Here is a 20,793-nt window from a genome sequence, read left to right as displayed (position 1 = left end):
CCCTCGACCATTAAGGTGCAGCTGGCGGCCATTTCTAACTTCCATGTATCCTACGAGCCAGCTCTTATGGGCCATAAACTTTGTAAGGCCTTTTTGAAAGGAGCCTGGTTACTTCGCCCTCCTGTGTCAGAACCCGTTATGCCATGGGATTTAAATCTGGTGTTGCAAGCCATCACTTCTCCGCCCTTTGAGCCGGCTGCCACTTGCGAACTAAAATTCTTATCCTGGAAGACTGCGTTCTTGGTTACCATCACTTCAGCTAGAAGAGTATCGGAACTTCAAGCGTTGTCCATTAAACCCCCATATTTGATCTTCCATAAGGACAGGGTATCCTTGAGACTTAATCCGTCCTTCCTTCCTAAGGTGTCTTTCTCGTTTAGCCTCCACCAATCCATTGAGTTACCAGTGTTTTTTCCAAACTTCTCCAACATAGCAGAGTTCAAAGTTCATCAATTGGATGTGCATAGACAACTGAGATTCTATTTAAACAGGACGAAACATGTAAGGAAATTGGATCAATTGTTTGTGTCCTTCTCAGAGAATAGAACGGGTGGCCCTGTTTCCAAGTGCACAATTTCTAAGTGGATTAAGGATTGCATTTCCTTTATTTACTCATCAGCAGGCAGAAATTTTACCATTCCCAGTTAAAGCTCATTCCACCGGGGCAGTCTCTACTTCAATAGCGTATCATGCCAGGCTTTCCTTGGACGACATTTGTGCAGCGGCCACCTGGGTTTCTCATCATACCTTTATCTCTCATTACAAGCTGGATGTGGCGTCTAGAGGCTGGGCTTCCTTTGGTTCCACGGTTCTCAGGAGTATTTTCCTATGAGCCTCCCGGGTTAGAGGTGCTAGGGACGCTGTCCCGTCAGTAATGAATGTAGGCGAGATAGGACCACATAACATCAGTTAGTGATATACTCACCATAACGATTGATGTATGTGGTCCATCTCGCCTACATTCTTACGTACCCTCCCACCTGCCCCCTTCCTGAAGGATTTGGAGGAAAATTGCTCTGAGACCCTTCAAAATTGGTTATTTCTTCCTTTTTCCTGGTTGGCGATATTCCTCTTAGTGAGGGTTGTGTATGTGGAGTGATTGCAATGTATGCAAACAAGATCTGGGGGTTGGGGCGAGGTGCATCCTGGGATACCATGTTAGCCCAGCCAATTAGAGACTTCGTGCTAGAGAAAAATAGTCAGCCGAGGCGGAGCCAATTCTCTGCTCCGAACCAGTCAGTAATGAATGTAGGTGAGTTGGACCACATACATCGATCGTTATGGTGAGTACATAACTAACTGTTCTGAGGGATCTCGTTTTTTTGAGGTGAAGCATGTCCATTAGTTCAGGGTTTGACATGGCCCTATAGGTCAGGCATAGGTCATCTCTGAGCAGACGGTAAGCGACTGAGAAGAGCTGGAGCTTTTTTAGTCGTGCTTCATAGGGTAATTGTTTAAGGGCCTTAATCCTCTTAGTGATGTACTTCTGTGGTCTTTCTAGTTGTTGCAGGTGCCTAGGGAGGTACATCCCAAATGGGGCATTGTACTCTATTATGGCCCTAATGAGTGAGGAGTAAAGGGGCACAATCACCTCCTTGGATCTGGATGAGAAACCCTTTGTGATCAGGTGTGCCACATAGAAGGATTTCCTGACCGTTTTGGCTATGTGGTTATCAAAGGAGAGCATGCTATCTACTTGGGTTCCCAGGTCCCCAATTACTACTTCTGTACTTGGTGGATTCCCATCTATGTGGTAGTTTGTAGGTACTTTGTTTTTCCCAAATGGGATTACTATGCATTTTTTGGCATTTAGCTTGAGGCCGTGACTTTCACCAGGTGTTTGTCTCTGTGAGACCCTTTTGCAAGATGTCTTTGTCAGCTGGAGAGTCAATTATCGCACCCAATTTACAGTCATCTGTGAACTTGGTTAGCCACAGTCCCTCCGCCTTTGCCTGTACTTCAGAGAAATATATATACCGAACAGGAGGGGTCCCAGGACTGAGCCCTGTGGGACTCTGCTTGTGACTGGTTTAGAGTCAGACATGGCACCTGCCACTCTTACCGTGTGGGTTCTGTCTGAGAGCCAATTTGCAACCCATCTCATGCCATGGGGGTTGATATTTAAACTGGTGAGTTTGTCTATGATTCTTGAGTGTGGGATGGGGTCAAACGCCTTAGCGAGGTCCAGATATGCTGTGTGGACCACCTTCCCTTCATCTCTGGCCTTGGTGACGTTTCAAAGAAATCGACCAAGTTCAGGAGGCAAGATCTGCCTTTAACAAAGCTGAACTGGGTGGGGTCCAGTGTCTGGAGGTTCCCAATGTCCCTGTTAATGAGCTCCATGATAATGCGTTCCATGGCTTTGCAGACCAAGCTAGTCAAGCTTATAGGGCGATAGTTCCCAGGGTCACTTGTGGCACCACCTTTGTGGGGTGGTACGACTGTTGCTGTATGCCATTCTTTGGGTACATAGCCTGTAGAGAGGCTGAGTTTGAATAGTGATTTGCGATGGGGGGGTTAGTTCATTTTGAAGCTCGTGTAAGACTCAACCTGGGATAGCATCTGGTCCCATTGATGCTGTGTTTTTGGCCTTTGCAAGGGCTGTCTTTACTTGTGTGTCTGAGATATCTGGAGCGCCACATTCTTCTGGGATGGGTGCTAGCCCCTTTGGTAGGGGGGGGTGAAGTTTGCACTGAACTTGGCAGCCAAGATGTTGGCAATGTCTGTCGGTTCAGTGTGTTTATGGCCATTATGCACTAGCTCGGAGCATATCTGAGAGTTTTGCCCCTAGACTCTTGACATAGTTAAAGAAGGTCTTGTGGTTATCCTTAGTCATTGGCTATTTTTCTTTCGAAGTTGGCCTCGGATGATTTAATGAGGGAGCGCAGCTTTTTACTGATAATCAGAGATGCCTTCTTATTTTGGGATTTTGTTCTATCTTGCAGGAGTTTCCTCCTCCTGTTGTAAAGTTTATTTATGGCCGGGGTCCACCAGACTGGCTTCCTCTTTTTTTGAGGAGTTGGTCTTGGTTTTACTTGGGATGGCACGGTCCATGCATTCTTGAAGGTGTTCATAGAATGCACTTACCAGTAACGAGTTTACCTCAGGTGTGGGACACAGGTTCCCCATGTTGGTGATGACCAGGTCCAGTATGTTGTCACCTCTTGTGGGAGTGGTGACCAGCTGTTCAAAGGCGTTTGAGTTTATAAACTCAAGGAAGCATTGGGCTAAGGCGTTTGAGCTTGAGTAGTTTTCGCAGTCAATGTTTGGATAGTTGAAGTCACCCAGTAGCATGGTGTTGGGTAAAATCTTCATACTTTCTAATGTTCTCAGGAATGCTGCACAAGGGTCCTGAGACAAGGTGGGAGATCTGTAGCAAGCTATAGCTATAAATTGAACAGTCAATTTACCCGCTGTCAATTGCACTTGGATGGTCTCAGATTCCGCTTGCTGTGCTACTAACCTGGAGGTGTGGGTGTTCTTGATTAATATGGACACACCCCCTCCTTTTGTGTTCCGGTCCTGGTTTGGGACCTAAAGGTATGGTAGGAGTTATAGCCTGGTAGTGCTGGGGTGCTCTCTGGAACCTTGAACCAGGTTTCTGTCACTGCACATACATCGATTTCTTCCATACTAAGAGCAGCCTTGAGTGCATGCATTTTGAGATTTAGACTTCTGGCGTTGAGCAGCATTACCCTCAATTTTTGTTTATTATTGTTGTTTATTGAGGCGGGTTTGTTTTTTGAGCCTTGCCTAAAAAAGGCAGTATTGGGGCAGCAAGAGTCTTGGCCAGTATTCGAAAGTCCAGGGGCGACAGGTGCAAGCCATCTCTGATGAAGCAACGTGGCTTGTAAAGCATGTCGTCCCAGGCTGACAAGTACTGGATCCCCTTTGAATGACACCAGTAGTTTAACCAATTGTTGAAACTGATCATTTTTTCTTCGTATGCTGGCATAATTTTGGGTGAGGGCAGGATGCTACTGAGTCATACCAGCCTGGGCTACATGGTCAGAGAGCTTCTCCATGTAGTCCAGGGAGGTACATCTCAGGTCATTTGTGCCAACATGTACAATGACAGAGTCATATTTGTACTTGTGGAGTGACCTGAGTGCATGTGTTATATGGCGGATTCTGGCACCCGACAGGCAGCTTACGGTAACCTTCTCCTTGTTCAGCCTAGTGAGTGGGACGTCTGTGCGCCTGATGATAGAATCACCAATTAACTAGGTGTGTTAGGTGTTATTTTGCCTTAGGGGCTGTTTTTGCTTGGCACACTGACGTGACGTATGTGTTACCTGGTTTCTGTTGTGGGGTGGGGGTTGCTTGGGTGTATGCTTAGGAGGTCTCTGTTTAGGCAGGTTCTTATTTAGAGCCTCAGAGTATGTTTTTGCGTGTTTCTGAGAGTTGTTTTCTGGTGCAGCTATGGCTGGTCTATGTGAGTCTGGTAATGTGGTGCTGGTGTTGCCCTTCTCCTTGTGACTGGTTGATCCAGTCGTGGGTTGAGAGAGCTTAGCCTCCAGTTTGGCTGTGTAGCTGCATCTCTCACATATGTTTGTGTTGGTTGGGAGGAGGAGGGAGTTGTCTGTGTACATGAGGCAATTGTAACATTGCCTCAGGATGCCCAGATTCACCAGCTGGACCGGAGAGCACACCTGAAGCTGTCCCTTGAACATGCCTGAATAGGTGGTTGGGACTGTATTGCTGATTGGATGAGTAGAGCGCCTTATATTTCCTGAGTACAGGGCTGAAGTGCAAGCTGTAAGCTAGTGCTAGTTTTAGTGAGTTTTAGTAAGTGCCGGTCTTAAATTGCCTTATTTCTAGTGCTGGGTTGAAGTGTTTCAAGTTTCAAGGGAAAAACTGAAGTGCAGACTTCGTGGAGCCTGGAATAGTTTAACCGCAGCTAAATAGTGCTGCGTGGAGCGCAGAACCGCGCCAAGCGGTTTTTATACCAGGGAGATCAAAAAGGATAGAAATTAGCCCAAAATGGCCAATGAGCTACAAGTTGCTGGGCTGGGACTACTCCTACAGGGACAGGCTGCTCAGAGTTCCCTCTCTCACAGTGAACAAGGAAGCCACCTAATTATCCAAGTATGATATGGGCAACAAAGGAACCTTTACCACAGTCCTGGATTCAGCAAAGCCTGAAAACTGGACTAGACTAGTTCAGAAAGGCGGGAAAACAAGGAATTTTTTTTTTTTTTTCAGAAACAGAAATGCAGAGATTAAATTACTTTAAATACACAGAGGAGGCTAGCGCACTTGAGTGTGTAGCCTGCGACTGTGTTACCGGTAACTTAAATGCAAAAACGACAAACAGTAACTTTATTTCAAGTGTAACAAAGAAATAAGTACAGGAAGCAATGCAGATATCACTAGGGATCCACAGAAGCGCTGAAAAGCCGCGTTTTAGGCGGAATTAGTGTTTCGGGAAACAAGCATAAACAATACTTAATCAAGTCCAAAGTCTCTCTTTTGTCTCTTTGCCGCTTGTAGGACCCTGCAGGGCACCACGAGGAGCCTGCTGAGCTGTATACAAGCGCAAAACCGCACTAAGCGTTTTTTATACCAGGGAGATCAAAAAGCATAGAAATTAGCCAAAAATGGCCAATGAGCTACAAGTTGCTGGGCTGGGACCACTCCTACAGGGACAGATAGGCTGCTCAGAGTTCCCTCTCTCACAGTGAACAAGGAAGCCACCTAACTATCCAATTATGATATGGGCAACACAGGAACCTTTACCTCAGTCCTGTATTCAGCAAAGCCTGAAAACTGGACTAGACTAGCTCAGAAAGGTTGGAAAACAAGGAATTTTTTGTTTTTTTTTTAATTTTTGATTTTGGTCTCCTCACATGTTTATAAAATGTGTGAGTGTGTTAAGGGAGGTGAGAAGTGGGGATACTTTAACAGAAAAAAAACATGCAGCTTCAGTCCCTGCATTGTATTCTTAACAATATTTCAGCTTCCAGTTCTGCATTATATTTTTAAGATATGCTGCATGCAAGGAGTTAAAGAATGAAGCATATTACATGAATGATAAACAATCTTCTCAGAAGTTATTCCCTGCTATACTTCCTTTTTCATTTGTTTGTGAAGCATCTGGCAGCACATTACAAAAAATGTTGCTTACGCATTCATTTTCTGATATCTGCCTTTTCTTGTCCAGGATTGTGCCACAACTGTAGCAGGCATAAGGCAGGGAACCGATACTGGATAGGAATGTCTGTGATGATTTGCAAACCATTGCTTTTGTATGTGTAGGGTACCAATAAGCTTTTGTGTGGAAAATCATGCTGCCAGTTATATGAATACAGAAAATGGGTATAGATAAAATATTTGTAAGTGCTTACATAATCACTGATTGTATACTTTCCAGATTGTATGTAGTGTTTTTTTCAACTTTATTATTCTTCAGTAACCTGTTTAAGAATTTAATACAACAGTGCAAGAAATTGAAAGAATGTATTTTTTCCATTAGCTAAAATCCCTGTCTCTGCCAGATACCTGGATGAAGGAATTTTTTTTGGCCCATATTTATACAGAGTTGCAGCTTATTGAAGAGGCCTTGCAGAAGTACCAGAGTTTGATTGATGCAGGATTTTCCAAAAGCACCTACATCATGTCTCAGATCGCTGTTGCCTATCATAATATTAGAGGTAAGTCAGGTCTGAGAAGCTATGATTCACATCAAAGGAACACTTTAGAGTGAAGAATGAGGAAATTGATATAGAGCTTACTTGGATATAGTATATACCTTAAAATGTCCCATGTTCTGCAAATGTGGCTGTTTTAAGGAAGTGATATTCACCCATTTATTTTTTTCATTCATTCTTAATGTTTAGACCTCAGTACTTAAGGGGGAAAGGTGTCTTTTGGCCCATGTTTTAGTAGGAGTAGATGTCCCATTCCCATCCCATAGGCTGACCTAAACTGTTTGACTGCTACTAGTGAATTGAGTAATAAGATCTATAAGTCCTTGTTGTTGTTTATTATTTGGAAAGGTTTCTGATGGTGATTCAGTATAAAATCTATTGTAACTGTAAATTTGTTTTTCTTGAATTTGTCCTTGGAACTGGAATTACTTTGTAGTTAACTGTGTGACATAGGCATTTGTGTTTGACAGAATTCTTTAGAGTAAATGAAAAGTCATTGTTTAATGAGGAATTTATATTTGGGTGTACACTTTAGACTTAATCATTTTCATCAAGGCTGTGCCACTAATCCTGATTGTTTTGGCTGTACTCCCTGATTTGAATGGTCTTTTATATCTGGAGTGTTTTATGTATTTTAAGATATCATTGTGATATTTATGTATAAAATATCCTTGTTGTGCTCCTTACTTCAAAGGCTGAAGAACAGCTACATTAAAATTTTAATGAAGAAAATGCTTTTTAATGCTCATTTTAAAAAAGACTGACATATATAGTTTATTTAGACCTGATATCATAACAGTAGTATATATTTCTTTTAATCTTTTTTTTTACCTTGAACAGAACTGAAACTGATTTTTTTTTTTTTGTGGTTTCTAGATTTGCTTAAAAAATGTGCAGCCAAAAGCATGCCAGTCTTGATTTGTGTTCTCGGGTCCCTTTTTGAGTTCCTTAGGTAAATAGCATTTTGAGGTATGTTTTAAGCAGCTGCATTTGATACATTTGTAATAGTTAATCCATATTCCAGTGACAGAATATTCTGTAAGTGTGGGCTCACAACCTTCCAGAAGCCAAAATGGAGTTATTCCACTTCATTCAACATTCAGAAAACACAGAGTAATAATGTCATAGAATAGCTGACCAGATTTGTCTCCTAACAGACACTTACAATGTCATAGACTAACTCTCCTAGCAAGTTTGTGTGCTATTTTCAGATATTCTTGTTAAATTTTAGGGCAGAGCATTTGGATAATCAGTATTCAATATATTTCAAACTGTAAGCCTCAACTTGAATTTTCCAACTTCGACCGTGGAGGAAAATAACCTGTCGCACTTGCCTGCCAAACATCTGGAGTGGTCGTCACACTAGTAGAGTCGGGATTCTTCTGTTGTGTGCCAATTGCACTTGAAGAAAAAAAAAAAGAATTTCCATGATTTGTTAGTCTCTTCAAAAGTGAGCCATTTCCTGTAACTTTGCAAAACTGTCCCTGGAAATGACCATTACTAATTAAGTAAAAAAAAAAAAAAATGGTACTCTGAATGTTTGTTTCAGCTGAAATGACATTATCCTTTCAACTAGGATCAGGTTAATGCAAATCAGGAAAGAAGTATTAATTTGCCTCCTAGACGAAAATACAAGGTAATATGTACAGTAAAATGCCTAGCTCAAAACTTGACACTTTCACATATTGCTGTTGCTAGGAGCTATGAGTGGTTAAAATATAGAGAGGAAAAAGACATTTTCATTTCCCGTTAAGCAGCCATGTAGTTTAAGGGAAAATGTGTATGTTGATATAAAAATTGATTTATTTTATTTTACATTTGTTAACCGGGGGTGTCTGAGCCGAAAAGGCCCTTTTTCAGCAGAGGCCTGGGGAGAAAAGCTCCACAAAGAAAAATTACAGGCACATTTAGTTATTTAGACATGATCAGTACACACACAAATTACAGGAGACATGTTTTTACAGTGGTATGTGGCACATAGTTACAGTGGAGAGAACGAACAAAAAAATGATTTTTAAAAATAAAGATAATTAACTCATTACAGCCAAGTGCATCTCCAGGCGTTTCTGCAGTTACACCCTACTGCTCCTCTAGGCGTCAAATATTGCCTGTTCATATTTGCATTAATTCCAAAACCATGTTACATACAAGGTATTGGAAAATTTTATCTTGAAGCATACATGATAGCAAACACAATTGTATTGATATATAACCTCTGTCAATGGGTATTTGTTAAAAATGTAAGGTGATAACTTCAATTTTTAAATGCTGAAGCCACGTCCACTAGGAGTTAAAGGTACACACTCAAAAGAGCTCTACTGGAGGGAATGAGTTAATAGATTTGTGGTGTACAGCTGAAATTTGGAACATAGGTAGAATACATACATAGTACACAGGTGCAGTACATACATTGTAGATTAGCCAGTGTTTGTAAGATTGAAAACTATTATCAAGTGCTCTAGATTTTGTATGTATGTGTTATCCGCTTTCACTAGCCTGGGGATCAATCATGGCACTGCCAACTTTGCTTGAGATGTTGCCTGATGAGGTCTTTAAAGGAGGCTTTGGATGATGTGTTTTGAATGCTAGTAGGGACAAAGTTCCATTTTTTAGCTACTGAACTACTATATAGTGCATCTCCAAAGCTATTGTAGCTGCTGGTGACTTCTAGTAGTAGTTTGCTTGATGATCTAAGAGGCCTTTTGGCTGAGTGATGTTGTACTAGGTTTTTGAGGGCAGGACACTTATTGGGGAGGTAATAGAATGACAGAGGCAGAGCTGATTGTAGGTTAGGAGGTTGGGCAGTTCAAGCCAGTGGAGCTGTCTCAAAGCAGTACAGTGATGAGTTCTATATGAGCAATTTGCAGCAAAGCGGGCAATTCTGTTACAGCAGGCTTCCATTTTGCTTAGTTCAGTTTTGTTGATATTAGTCGGAATGGGAGATGCATAGAGTAGGGTGGATAGAAGGTGGGAGTGAGCAATGGCTGATCTTGTGGTGTTGGTAAGAAATGGTTTGATACAGTAGAGCGACCCCAGTTTGGCATGTACTTTTTTAATAGTTAAGTTGAGATGATTATCAAATTTTAGGTGGGAGTCTATGGTTATTCCCAATAGCTTAGCCTGTGCCACTGGAGCAATTGGAGTAGCATTAGTGGAGTAGATAGTGAATTGACTGTTAGTGTTTTTGTTAGAACTGGTTATAATCATAAGCTGAGTTTTCTTTGGATTGAGGATAAGTTGGGATTTGGTAAGGTAGTTTTCAACGTCAGAGAATGCTAGTTCAGTTGTTTGCAGGAGGGTGGGAATGTTTTGTGCAGCACAGATTAAGGTAGTGTCATCTGCATACTGAATTATAGATGCATGCTGTGTGGGGGTATGGAGGTCATTTGTGAAGACTGTGAATAGTAGTGGTCCTAAGATAAAACCCTGTGGGACTCCTATAGTTATGGGCAGCTGAGGAGAGAGAGAATTTTCCCATTTCACAGCTTGGTACCTGTCAGTTAAGTAGCTTTGGAACCAGGTAAGAGTGGAAATTCATAGATGATATTGGTTTAGTTTGTTTAGCAGGATTTGGTGTGAGACTGTGCCAAATGCTTTGGACATATCCAAAAAGAGTTCACACTTGTAGGCCTTCATTTTTGAGACTGTTTACTGTGTCTGTGAAGCAGAGGAGGACTGTAGTGGTACTATGGACAGGTCTGAAACCATACTGAGTAGGTGACAGGATGTTGCTGTGTAGGAGATAGCTTAGCATCTGGGTATGGATGCATTTTTCTAGGATTTTGGACAGGGGGGAGAGTAAAGCAATGGGTCTATAGTTAGGTTCAGTGGAGGTCCCACCTTTATGTATGTGTGTAACATAGGATATTTTCCAGAGTTTGGGCACATAGTTTTCAACAATTGATCTGTTTATGAGAGTGGAGACTAGGATAGCAATAGCATCTGCTGTGAGTTTCAAGAAATAGATGGGGAGTAGGTCGGCTGCTGTAGATGAGGTTCTTAGTTTGGAGAGCATGCTTTTGATTGAAGTGGTGGAAACTGTTTTGAGGGTAAAGCTTGTATTCGTGTTTGTGTTGGGGGGATAGTGAGGAAGGAACTGCCCTGTGATATAAGGATAGAATTGGGTTCACAAAGTGGGAGTTGAATTGTGTTTCAATGGGAAATTTAGTGTCAGGGGTGGTTGGTTTGGTGGGGGTAGCCTTTTGGGTGGATTTTAGTAGCTGGTTTACATTTTTACAAAATTTTTGCTGGTTGTGTTGGTATTTAGTTTGTAATGTTGTGTAGTAGGATTTTTTGTCCGGCTCAATGCATTTTTTGCACTATTGCGCAGTTCTTGGTACTTAGGCTTTGTGTTTCTTTGTTTTTTTGATAGTAAAGCCAGGCAGTGTCTCTGGACTTGACGATTTGTTTGGTTTCTTTACTGAGCCAGGGGTTTGTAGAGGTTCTAACCTTGATTTTGCGCAATGGCGCAACCGTGTCTAGGTGTTGTAGAAATGTTTTGTTGAAATATGCTACAGCCTGGTCAAGTGGGAGGGTTTTTAGAGGGGGGTCTAGTTACAGAGTAAAGTGTTGAGGACCTCAGGAGAGAATTTTGTTTGTGTTTTTTAGTGGATATATATAGTTAGTGGTTTTGCATATGCTTGTTCTACTATGTATAAAGTATATTATGTTGTGGTCAGGTAAGGTGTCTGGGAGACTGCCTGTGTGAGGGTACAATGTGGGGTTGTTAGGACCCAGTCAAGGATGTTATTCCCTTTTAGATTTTTTTATCACATCTAGTTGGAATTTGGACTAGCTGCTGGTAGCCATGGAGATTTATTAGATTACATGGTGGTTCTGATATACAAATGAACCAATCTAGGTTGAAGTCCCCCAGAATAAGGGTTTCTTGTGAGTATGTGGAAGAACACCAGGATAAGAAGTCTTCAAGGCTAGCAGGTGTATTACCAGGTGGCATATAGATCACAATTATGGTGATGACGTTTTTAGTGTGAAGTTGAGATGTCCCAATTATTGGGGGAGGGGTAGGAGTTTGGTAATTGACTGACAGTTAAGTTTGACTTGTACAGTAAGGCAGTTCCACACCCTTTACGAAGTGGTCTGTCTTGTCTAATGATATTGTAGCCGGTAGGGAGAACTTCTGAGTTAGCTATGTTTTTATTTAGCCAGGTTTCTGTTAACACAACTATGCCTGGGGAGTAGTGTGCTATTGTGGCCTGGAGTTCAGGTATTTTATTTTTGATACTTCTAATATTAATATTTAGCATTAAAAGATGGTTGGTTTTGCTGCTGTTGTTGATTTGCCCAGGGATGAAGAAAGTGGGGATGTTATGTTCTGACATTTGTGTTGGAGCAGTTTGAGTTGGACAGGATGGATTTGGGCCTGGGTTGGGGTGGATATCCCCACTTATGATGAGCCTGGAGTTAAAATGGTTATACAGATGTTGGAGTTTGGTGAGGAGTGTGAGAAAGTATTGTTTTTTTGGAGTAGGAATGAGAGCATATGTGTTTAGTCCTGAATTGGTCCTTTGTGTAGTTCTTGAATAACTGTGGGCAGATGTAATGTGTGGTGTCTGTATACGAGAGTGCATAATGTAGTGTTTTGCTACTAAGTTTAGGGATATTGCTAGAGTGATAACTTGTGGTGGTATAAAGAATTATGAGAAGACAGACTAGACTTAGTTGTGTGATAGTCATAGTTATAAAGTTTAAGTTGTTTCTAGGTGGGGGGTCTGAATAAGAATTATAGGGTTGCACTATATGTGGATGAGGAAGTAGTGAGGGTGATGTAAAAAAATGCCTAGTGGGAATGAGAGGGATTGGGAGTATTTTGTGTGGAGCACGTTGGTGCAGTATAATGTGATATGACTTGAGCTGTGATTGGTGGAGGTGATGTGAGGGTGAGCTGTGGGTGTGGCTGTGATTACTATAAATGTAGAGGTAGTGGGGGCGGAGAGAGCCTGAGCATTAGCGAGGGCGAATGGAGCGGGGCAGAGCCAACCAAGACAAGAGAAAAAGTAAGTATTACTTTACAAATCTGAACAGTTTTAAAACAAATTCCTGAGGTCTAATGGCTTACCGGCAAGCAGAGTGTAATTGCTGAAGAGCACTTGTGTCCCGGTGGGAGACTAGAAATTTAAAGATGGCTCCATGCTCAGCAGGATTCTAATATAGACTTTGTATTGGGGGAGGGAGGGAGCACAACGGGTGTAAACCAGGTGGAATGCAAAGAAACCAGAGAGGCAATCAGTGGAAATCAGTGAAGGCCTCAGAGAGGGTAAGTAATAATTCAAACTACCTGTAAAGTGAAGGAGAGAAGATAGAGCAAGGTTTATTAAGGTTGGGAGTGTCTTCACATTGACTTGCTGATTAGTAACCAGTTTGTGCACAGATTAGAGTAGGGAGATACATTAGCAATGAAAGGGAATGTATAGAGATGCAAATAAACAGGTGGGCCTCCAAGTGATACAAACTAAGGCAGAAAGCACTGAGAGGGCTGCTTGATGGTTAATTTAGTCACAGGGATGTGAATTAAATGTATACTGTCTATTGGACAGTTAGGATTACTGTACTAGTGGGGGGGGGGGCACAAGGCTACAACAGTCAGTTTTGTTAGCAAGCTGAGAACTACTAAGAAATGCTGCTAATGTAATAGCTTCACTCTCATAAAACATACAAGTAGAATGCCTGGGTGGACTTGACCCTGCTCTTGAGGCTCAAAATGTATATCCTTGTTTAGTTTGCAGTACTGATTCCTTCTTATACTGTATGGATGGAGTGGTAGCCACAGACTGCAGATTTGCTTGAGTGTGCTCAGCAAGCAGATTGTAATTGCTGAAGAGCACTTGTGTTCTGGTGGGAGACTAGAAATTTAAAGAAAAGGTGGTACCAACCTAATAGTAATTCATTCTTATTCTCATGGGAGGAAACTTTCCTTTTTTGGCTTCCACTCCCAACTGCATGTCACACCAGACCACACATCAGAATTGCAGCTACAAAAAAGTGAAAACTTCAGCTGTGACTTTGTCATATTCTGATAATGATTTTATGTGAAAATAGGATTAGACTAGCTACCAGACAACTTTGCAAATTAGTGAAAACTGAATGCAAATGTTGCATTTATTTTTGTCAGGATGCAACATGATCTTTAAATTGTTTGCCTTTTTAATCTGATAATGAAGAATTTTTGTAGCTGAACTTGATTATAGGCCCATTATGATGGACAGTGCCTTAAACTTAAATTATTAATTCAAAAATGTTTAACTTTTATTAACATTAAATTCCAAGGAGTTTTTTTTTTTTTTCCCAGTCAATCTTAGGATCCTAGCTTGAGCCTTAACTGAAGACCCAAATGACCCAGTTTTAATTTAGAGAAATCGGCAAACTTGCTGACCCACACACCCTTTTCTACCAGGAAATCAGACAAAAATTAAATGCAACCAGATGTAAATCTGACACTCGGAACTCCCACTGTAAAAAAGACAGCCTGAAAGTTTGTCTTCTGTCTTGACTCTGAAATACCTGTCAGGCAGTTACTAATCCACATAATATACCTGTCGATATTTGTATTATTCAGTGTTCTGATCAGCACACTATGGTACACACTAGCATTAAAAAAGTCCAGGTACTCTATATACACTGCTTCACACACATTCTGATAAATGTTAGTCAGAGTGGATATGAAAGTCTTCCCTTACTGAACCCATGCTTAAAAAAATACTCAAGTTTGGTTTAAGCATTACATTTATTAGTTAATAAAGAACCTGTACAAAATACTTCCCAGTGACAAAGTAGTCCATATTGTTATTACCCCCATTGTGAATGGAAATAACATCTGCAGTCTTCTATACACTTGACTATGTAGACTCTTGAAAAAGCCACTGGTTACAGGGAACCAAAAAATCGTCAGGCCCCAGCAGCTGTTTATAGTACTTCCTTAGCATCCGTGGCTGAGATATTTGGGCATGAACCACACCATTCATGAAATTTAAGCTCTAATGTCATTTCCATTCATTCCTCAACTGATGGGTCTCTGATCTGACTTGGCTGCTTCCTCCAAATCCTTGGATTGAAACCGTCGAGCTCTTCCCTTTACTCCTCTTACCCCGCCAGCCTAACATACCTCAGATTTCGTTTGCTGCCATGTTGCTACAGAAACAGATCCTCTCGCAGTCAACTTATTGGTGTTCTTGGGTTAAAACAGTGAGTTTTTCAATTTTTTCCTCCAATCAGCTTCTGCTTTATTTCTGTCACCTTCCTCCCTTTATTCCAGCCATTTCCCTCCCCTTTTAGTAGAGTCTTTTCTCTTCCTGCACAACTTTTACCAAGATCTCGGTATTTCTTAGTGTCATTGCTGGTTACTTTGGCTTTCATTTCTCTGTTCTCTTCCTATCTTATTTTAGGGTATTCTTAACTAGCATTCTTGGTAGTCTTTCTTGCCCCCCCCCAAAAAAAAGTTACATACATATTTTCTGCTTCCATTCTTGTAGTTCATAGGTGTGTACTAGGGTAATGGCCCTGGGGCCTTTACAAGCCTAGCCCATAGAAGTGCCCTGGCATTGTGCCGCACATTAGTTCCCAGTGCCTCTGTCAAGTAGAGCCATTGGAATGATCTTTGTTTCCCATCCACTCATCAAGATTTCTCTTGAAGAGGGCTAGTGAGGTGCTCTGCTTGACATGTATGGGAAGTCTGTTCCACAGCATGGGTAGTCTCTGGGTTATGAACCTGTCCCTCCAGCATGTTCTGTTGATTGTGGTAATGAGGTTGAGGTCTCAAGCGTGTGGTGCGGAGGGATTGGGATTTCTTCAGATGTAGCATTTCTAACGCAGCTGGGTCAGACATGGTTTTGTAAGTGAAGCAGAGGTTGCCTCTTGGTGGACGATATGAGACAGAGAATAACTGGAGCTTTTTGAGGCTCTCCATGTAGGACATGTGTTTAAGTCCTAGGATCCTCTTCGTGAGGTACTTTTGTGGCCTCTCCAGCTGTTGCAGGTGTCTAGTGAGGTACATGTCAAATGAGGCATTATACTCTTATTGGTCTAATGAGGGAAGAGTAGAGAAATGATGACCTCTTGGTTGTCATTCCTGGATGCAAAGCCCATGGTAATGAGATGTGCCACATAAAGGGACTTTCTGACCACAGTGACAATGTGTTGGTCGAAGGAGAGGTTGCTGTCTACCTGTGTCCCCAGATCTCTTAGAACACCTTCAGTGTTCAGTGAGCTCCTATTGATGTGGTAATTAGTGGAAACTGAGTTTTTCTCAGAAGATAATTACGCATTTTTTGGCATTAAGCTTAAGGCCATGGTTTCGACACCAGTCATTGGTCTCAGTGAGGCCTTTCTATAGGATGTCTGCATCACTTGGGGAGTTAATAATGGCTCCCAGCTTGCAGTCTTCTGCGAATTTGGTCAGCCAGAGTCCCTCCGTGTTGTCCTTGACTTCTGAGAAGTAGATGCCAAACAAGAGGACCCAGGACCGATCCCTGTGGGACTCCACTCCTGACTGGTCGGCAGTCTGACTTGGAGTCCACTACTTTCACACTGTGGGTTCTATCTGTGAGCCAATTTGCCACCACTTAACGATATAGTGGGTTGATACTTTGCTGAATTTATGAATAATTCCTGAGTAAGGAATGGTATCACAGGTCTTTGCCAGATCAAGGTAGGCTGTATGAACTGCCTTACCTTCATCCACCGCTCTGGTGACTGACTCAAAGAAGTCAACCAGGTTGAGCAGGCATGATCTATCTACCTTTCACAAAAAATTAAATTGCGTGGGCTGTACAGTTTGGAGCTTCCTTATATCCTTGTTAATTAGGTCCATGATGATGCTCTTCATAGCCTTACATATCAGGCTCATCAGGCTAATGGTGCGATAATTTACAGGGTTTGTAGTCGCTCCTCCTTTATGGAGAGGGATGACTGTAGCAGTGCACTTTTTGGTAGGGACAATGCCGGAGGTGTGGCTGTGAGTGAACAGAGCACACAGATGTGGTGCCAGTTCACTTTGTAATTCATGTAGAGTACAGCCAATGATATTGTCTGGTCCCATGGAAGCTGTATTCTTGACCTTAGACAATGCAGCTTTAACCTGTGCTTCAGTAATGCTGGGTGCCTGACATTCCGGTTTTGAGATTTGCCCCTTGGGGGGGTTAGAGAGGGGTAAAGTTAGCACTGAATCTATCGGCCAGTATGTTGGCAATATCTGTTGCCGCAGTATAGGAGGTACCATTGTGCAGTAACTCAGAGCAAATCTGGGTATTGCCATGGATATTCTTGATACAACTGTAGAAGGCTTTGTGGTTGTTCTTAGTGTCTGCCGCAATTCTGCCTTCATAGCTGGCTTTGGAGGTTTTGATGCGTGATCTCAACTTTTTGTTGAGGCTAATAAGGGAATTTTTCCAGTCTTGGGGCTTCACCTTTTTCTGCAACAGTTTCCTCCTGTTGTAGAGTTTATTAATGGCAGGGGATCACCAGACTGGCTTCCCTTTTTTAAGGAGAGATCTTGGTTCTGTTGGGTATGGCTAGTTCCATGCATTTATGTACGTGCTCGTACAGTGCATTGGTGTATGATTTGTCAGTCATGCATCTATTTTCTATTGGCATGGGTGCCATGAAGTTAGCCACCTCTGATTTTAGGAGTCCAAAGTCGGCTGTGGAGAAGTTTTTTCTGGTGGATACCATTGCGGGAGGTTTGGGTGAGATGTGGATTTCCATGGTGATTAGTTTGTGGTCTGATCTAACCAGGGAGGAATTGACTATTGGTGCAGAGCAACAGTTGCCCATGTAGTTATTTCTTTTTGGACCGTCCCTGTTTTAGGTATATGCTAGGATGGCTGATAAACCTACCATGTTCCAAAATGCATCTCCTTTGGCCACAGGCTAATTCAGATGCCCACAGGGAATGCATCTGTTTGGGTACTGCCCACTTAGATACAGATTGTTAAATTTTTTGATGGAGTCAGCTCCAGGGCGCTCATGGCTAGACACAACTTGTTTGGGAGGGTTTTCTTCCTTCCTCCTCTACTCCAGCTTGGGGCTCAAACCCCATCAACAAAAATCTGACAAAGGAAAGTCTGACTCAGCTGCCAAGGGCAAAGAGTCTAGAAAGAGATCTCTGGATCCTACAACATCTTTGGGACCGTCCTCAGAGCCACCTCCAGAGATGTTAAAATTGTCAGATCCTGATGCCTTTGGATCCTACTGTTCCAAAAATCAAAATTGATTCTGATCAATCACCTCTTCTGGTATCTTCTCAGCTCGCTTCTCCATTTTTGCAGGAGTCTTCTTGCAAGCATTCAAGGCCACCATCCACTAGCACCTCTTTCAGGTCTTCCAGTAGTTTGCCCAAGGCTGAAGTAGGTGGGATGATGAAGAAATTCCACAGTGCTCAGATCTGTATGGGGGGGGGGGGGGGTAATTCTATCTTTGTCTCCTATCAGATACATGAGCCTGTCCATGACTAGTACTACTCTAGTTTTTCCTTATCCGATCTGGCCTGCTGTTTCGAAGCTCTCTGATCCAAGATCCCTGGGGTTGTCCTCATCAGATCCAAAGACGGATCATTCTTCGACTCCTGTTGCTTCCCTGAACCGTCAAGCTCCAAGTCTTTTGGAGCCAAAAAACTGTAGGAGCCAAAGCATAGGTGATGAATCCAAGGCACCAAGGTTGACACTGAAGCTATCAAAGCCATCCCTGCCCCTTGGAGCTTAGGCTCTGGACAGCTCTAGATTCATAGGTGTTTACTAGGCTAATGCCCACAAGGGCCTTTTTAAGCCTAGCTATGCATCCTAAATCTTTGAGAAGCTCTGATACTCTTGATAAGTGGTAAGCATGGGCCTGGGAGATTAACCATTTACACGTTACCTGTGTCTGAGACGTAGGTGCCAAGCCAGGGATGAATTTCTGGTTTCCCATCCAATTGTCCAAGTTGCACTTGAATTGGGTTAGGGAGGAGCTCTGCTTCACAAGGTTGGGGAGCCTGTTCCATAGACTGGGTAGTCTCTGGGATACATACCTATCTCTCCAGCAAGTCCTGTGTATAGCACAGGTAAGTCTTTAAAGTGGGTAATTCTGGTGCTGTTTGTTTTGCGGATTTGCAGGAGGTCCATCAGAGTGGATTCTGACAACGCCCTGTATGCTAGGCATAGATCTCCCTTCAAAAGCCTGTAGGAGAAAGAAGACTGGTATAGGGCCTTGAGGCAGTCTGCACAGGACATGTTGCTTACGCCCTTTATTCTTTTAGTGAGGAATCTCTATGGATGTTCCAATTGTTGGATATACCTGGTTATGTACATGCCAAAGGGGGAATTACACTCGGTGATAGGACTGATGAATGCCGAATACAGTGGAACAATGTCTTCCTTGGACTTGGATGCCATACCTATGTTTATAAGTTGTGCAGCATAGAATGATTTTCTCAGCACTGTAGACATGTGATGGTCAAAGACTAGATTTTTATCTGTGTGTCCCTAAGTCCCTGACTACTGGGTCAACTCTAAGGGGGTATGTTGTCAATATGATAGTTACCAGGGATGGATGACTTCCCAAAGGATACTATTATGCATTTCTTGGCATTTAGTTTTAGTCCATGGCTCTGACACCAGTCTAGTCTGACTCCACCGTCTGGTGGAGTACTTACAGGGTTTAAGGGGTTGGTGGTGCAGGAAATGTCTGCTTCACTACTTCCAGTGTCAGTCTTCCCTAGGCACTCTGCCTTTGAGATTGTGGAGAGGTCTTTTTCTTTACCTAGAGAAAGGACATCCCAACCCACCTCAGATCATATCACTCTGCCACCTTCGGATTGTTGCTCTGAGCTTAAGTCTTCTATTCCACTGGGACAGCCAGCCCATTCAAGTCTCCAGTCAGCCCCTCAGGACTCCCCTAACATGTCTGATACCTCACCAGACCATCTCACTGATGAGAAACTTTGGAAGAGAATGTGTAAAAGGGGACATTGAGGAGGCAGATTTTGATGAAGGGGAAGGGTCCCCCAGATCTCCACCTGAAAACGTTTCCTTTGGAGACATTTTGGAACTTGTAAAGCAAAAAGGTGGTTGGTCTTCGACATCCCTTCCCAAAAGGAGTCAGTGTTCCTGGAGGCTTTCAGGTCTGGCCTCGCTACGGCTTTGATGAACCCCCGCCCCAGCTGATGAACTTATAGACCTTGTCTCTCGCCAGGCATGGAAGGAACCGGATACTGTGGAACCCATCCCCTAAGTGTCCAGATAAGTTTCTAGCCCCCCAAAGGACAGTACACACTGGAGCAAAGGGGTCTTAGTTGATGCCATGGTAGTGGCAACAGCCACTAAGAAGGAGCTTGCAGAGCTCTTCTGTCTATCCCTCTAAATCAGAATCTAGGGCCTTGGACAGATTTAGTAAGCACGTTTATGCTTCAGAGACCTTTGCTCTGTGTTTGTTAAATTACTTGGCAAATTTTAAGAGACTGCAAAGAGATCTGACTAAGAACTTACTTAAATCTCTTACTGGATTCATGTCTGTAGAGGAACAGAAGAGTCCCTTTGCAACTGGTGACCCTTCAGTCTATAACTAACCCGTCCATGAGGCTGATTTCCCCCATGGTGGAAGGTACCTTATGTGCAGTGGGTTCAGGCACAGCCATTAGGAGACGTGCCTGGGTGTGCCTATGTGAATTTGCAGGGCCCTGCAGATCTTCATTCATCAGTGCATCATTTGACTGATCTTCCTTATTTGCCCTGAAAGTAAAAAAAAAAAAAAAAAAAACTCTCCATATGTGAAAAAGAAGCAAAGACCTTTTCTGCATAGAAATACATTCATTTTTCTACCCCTCAAAGGCCTTTCTCCGGGAATCAAGTGAGGGGGTAGAACGATGTAGTTCCGCAAATCCCAGCATCCTTTTCAAAAATCGCTAGGAGATGTTTCTCGCAGAGGGGGGAGGGGGACACTAATGGACGAAGCTGTCCCCACAGCAGAGGTGGCCCACAGAAAGAGGGTTTCCAGGATTCCTTCTCAGAGGAACTGTACTATCGCTCCTGAAAGGTGGCCCGACTGTTGCCCTTTAGAGGCAGTTGTGGGGTGTTTGTTCCTGCACTAGGAAGAGTCTGTACATCGATCACAAAAGATTCCTGGGTGCAGAGAAATATATCCCGAGGTTACATCT

The 20,793-nt window shown here is 42.7% G+C and overlaps 1 protein-coding gene across 1 annotated transcript in view; it reads left to right on the top strand.

Annotated features, from left to right (window-relative positions):
- The window catches only part of CDC23 (cell division cycle 23), a gene marked incomplete in the record, with an annotated part of 1,734,005 nt that overhangs the window by 695,155 nt on the left and 1,018,057 nt on the right, over nucleotides 1–20,793 (top strand). The window contains 1 exon segment of the mRNA XM_044069509.1: nucleotides 6,476–6,653. Within this exon segment, the coding sequence (XP_043925444.1) occupies nucleotides 6,476–6,653 (178 nt within the window).

This window comes from Protopterus annectens, chromosome 4.part0 (genome assembly GCF_019279795.1).
Source record: "Protopterus annectens isolate FY-2018-M chromosome 4.part0, PAN1.0, whole genome shotgun sequence".
Taxonomy (NCBI): Eukaryota; Metazoa; Chordata; order Ceratodontiformes; family Protopteridae; genus Protopterus; species Protopterus annectens.
Note: the sequence above shows the minus strand (reverse complement) of the source record. Positions and strands in the feature narration are given on the sequence as shown.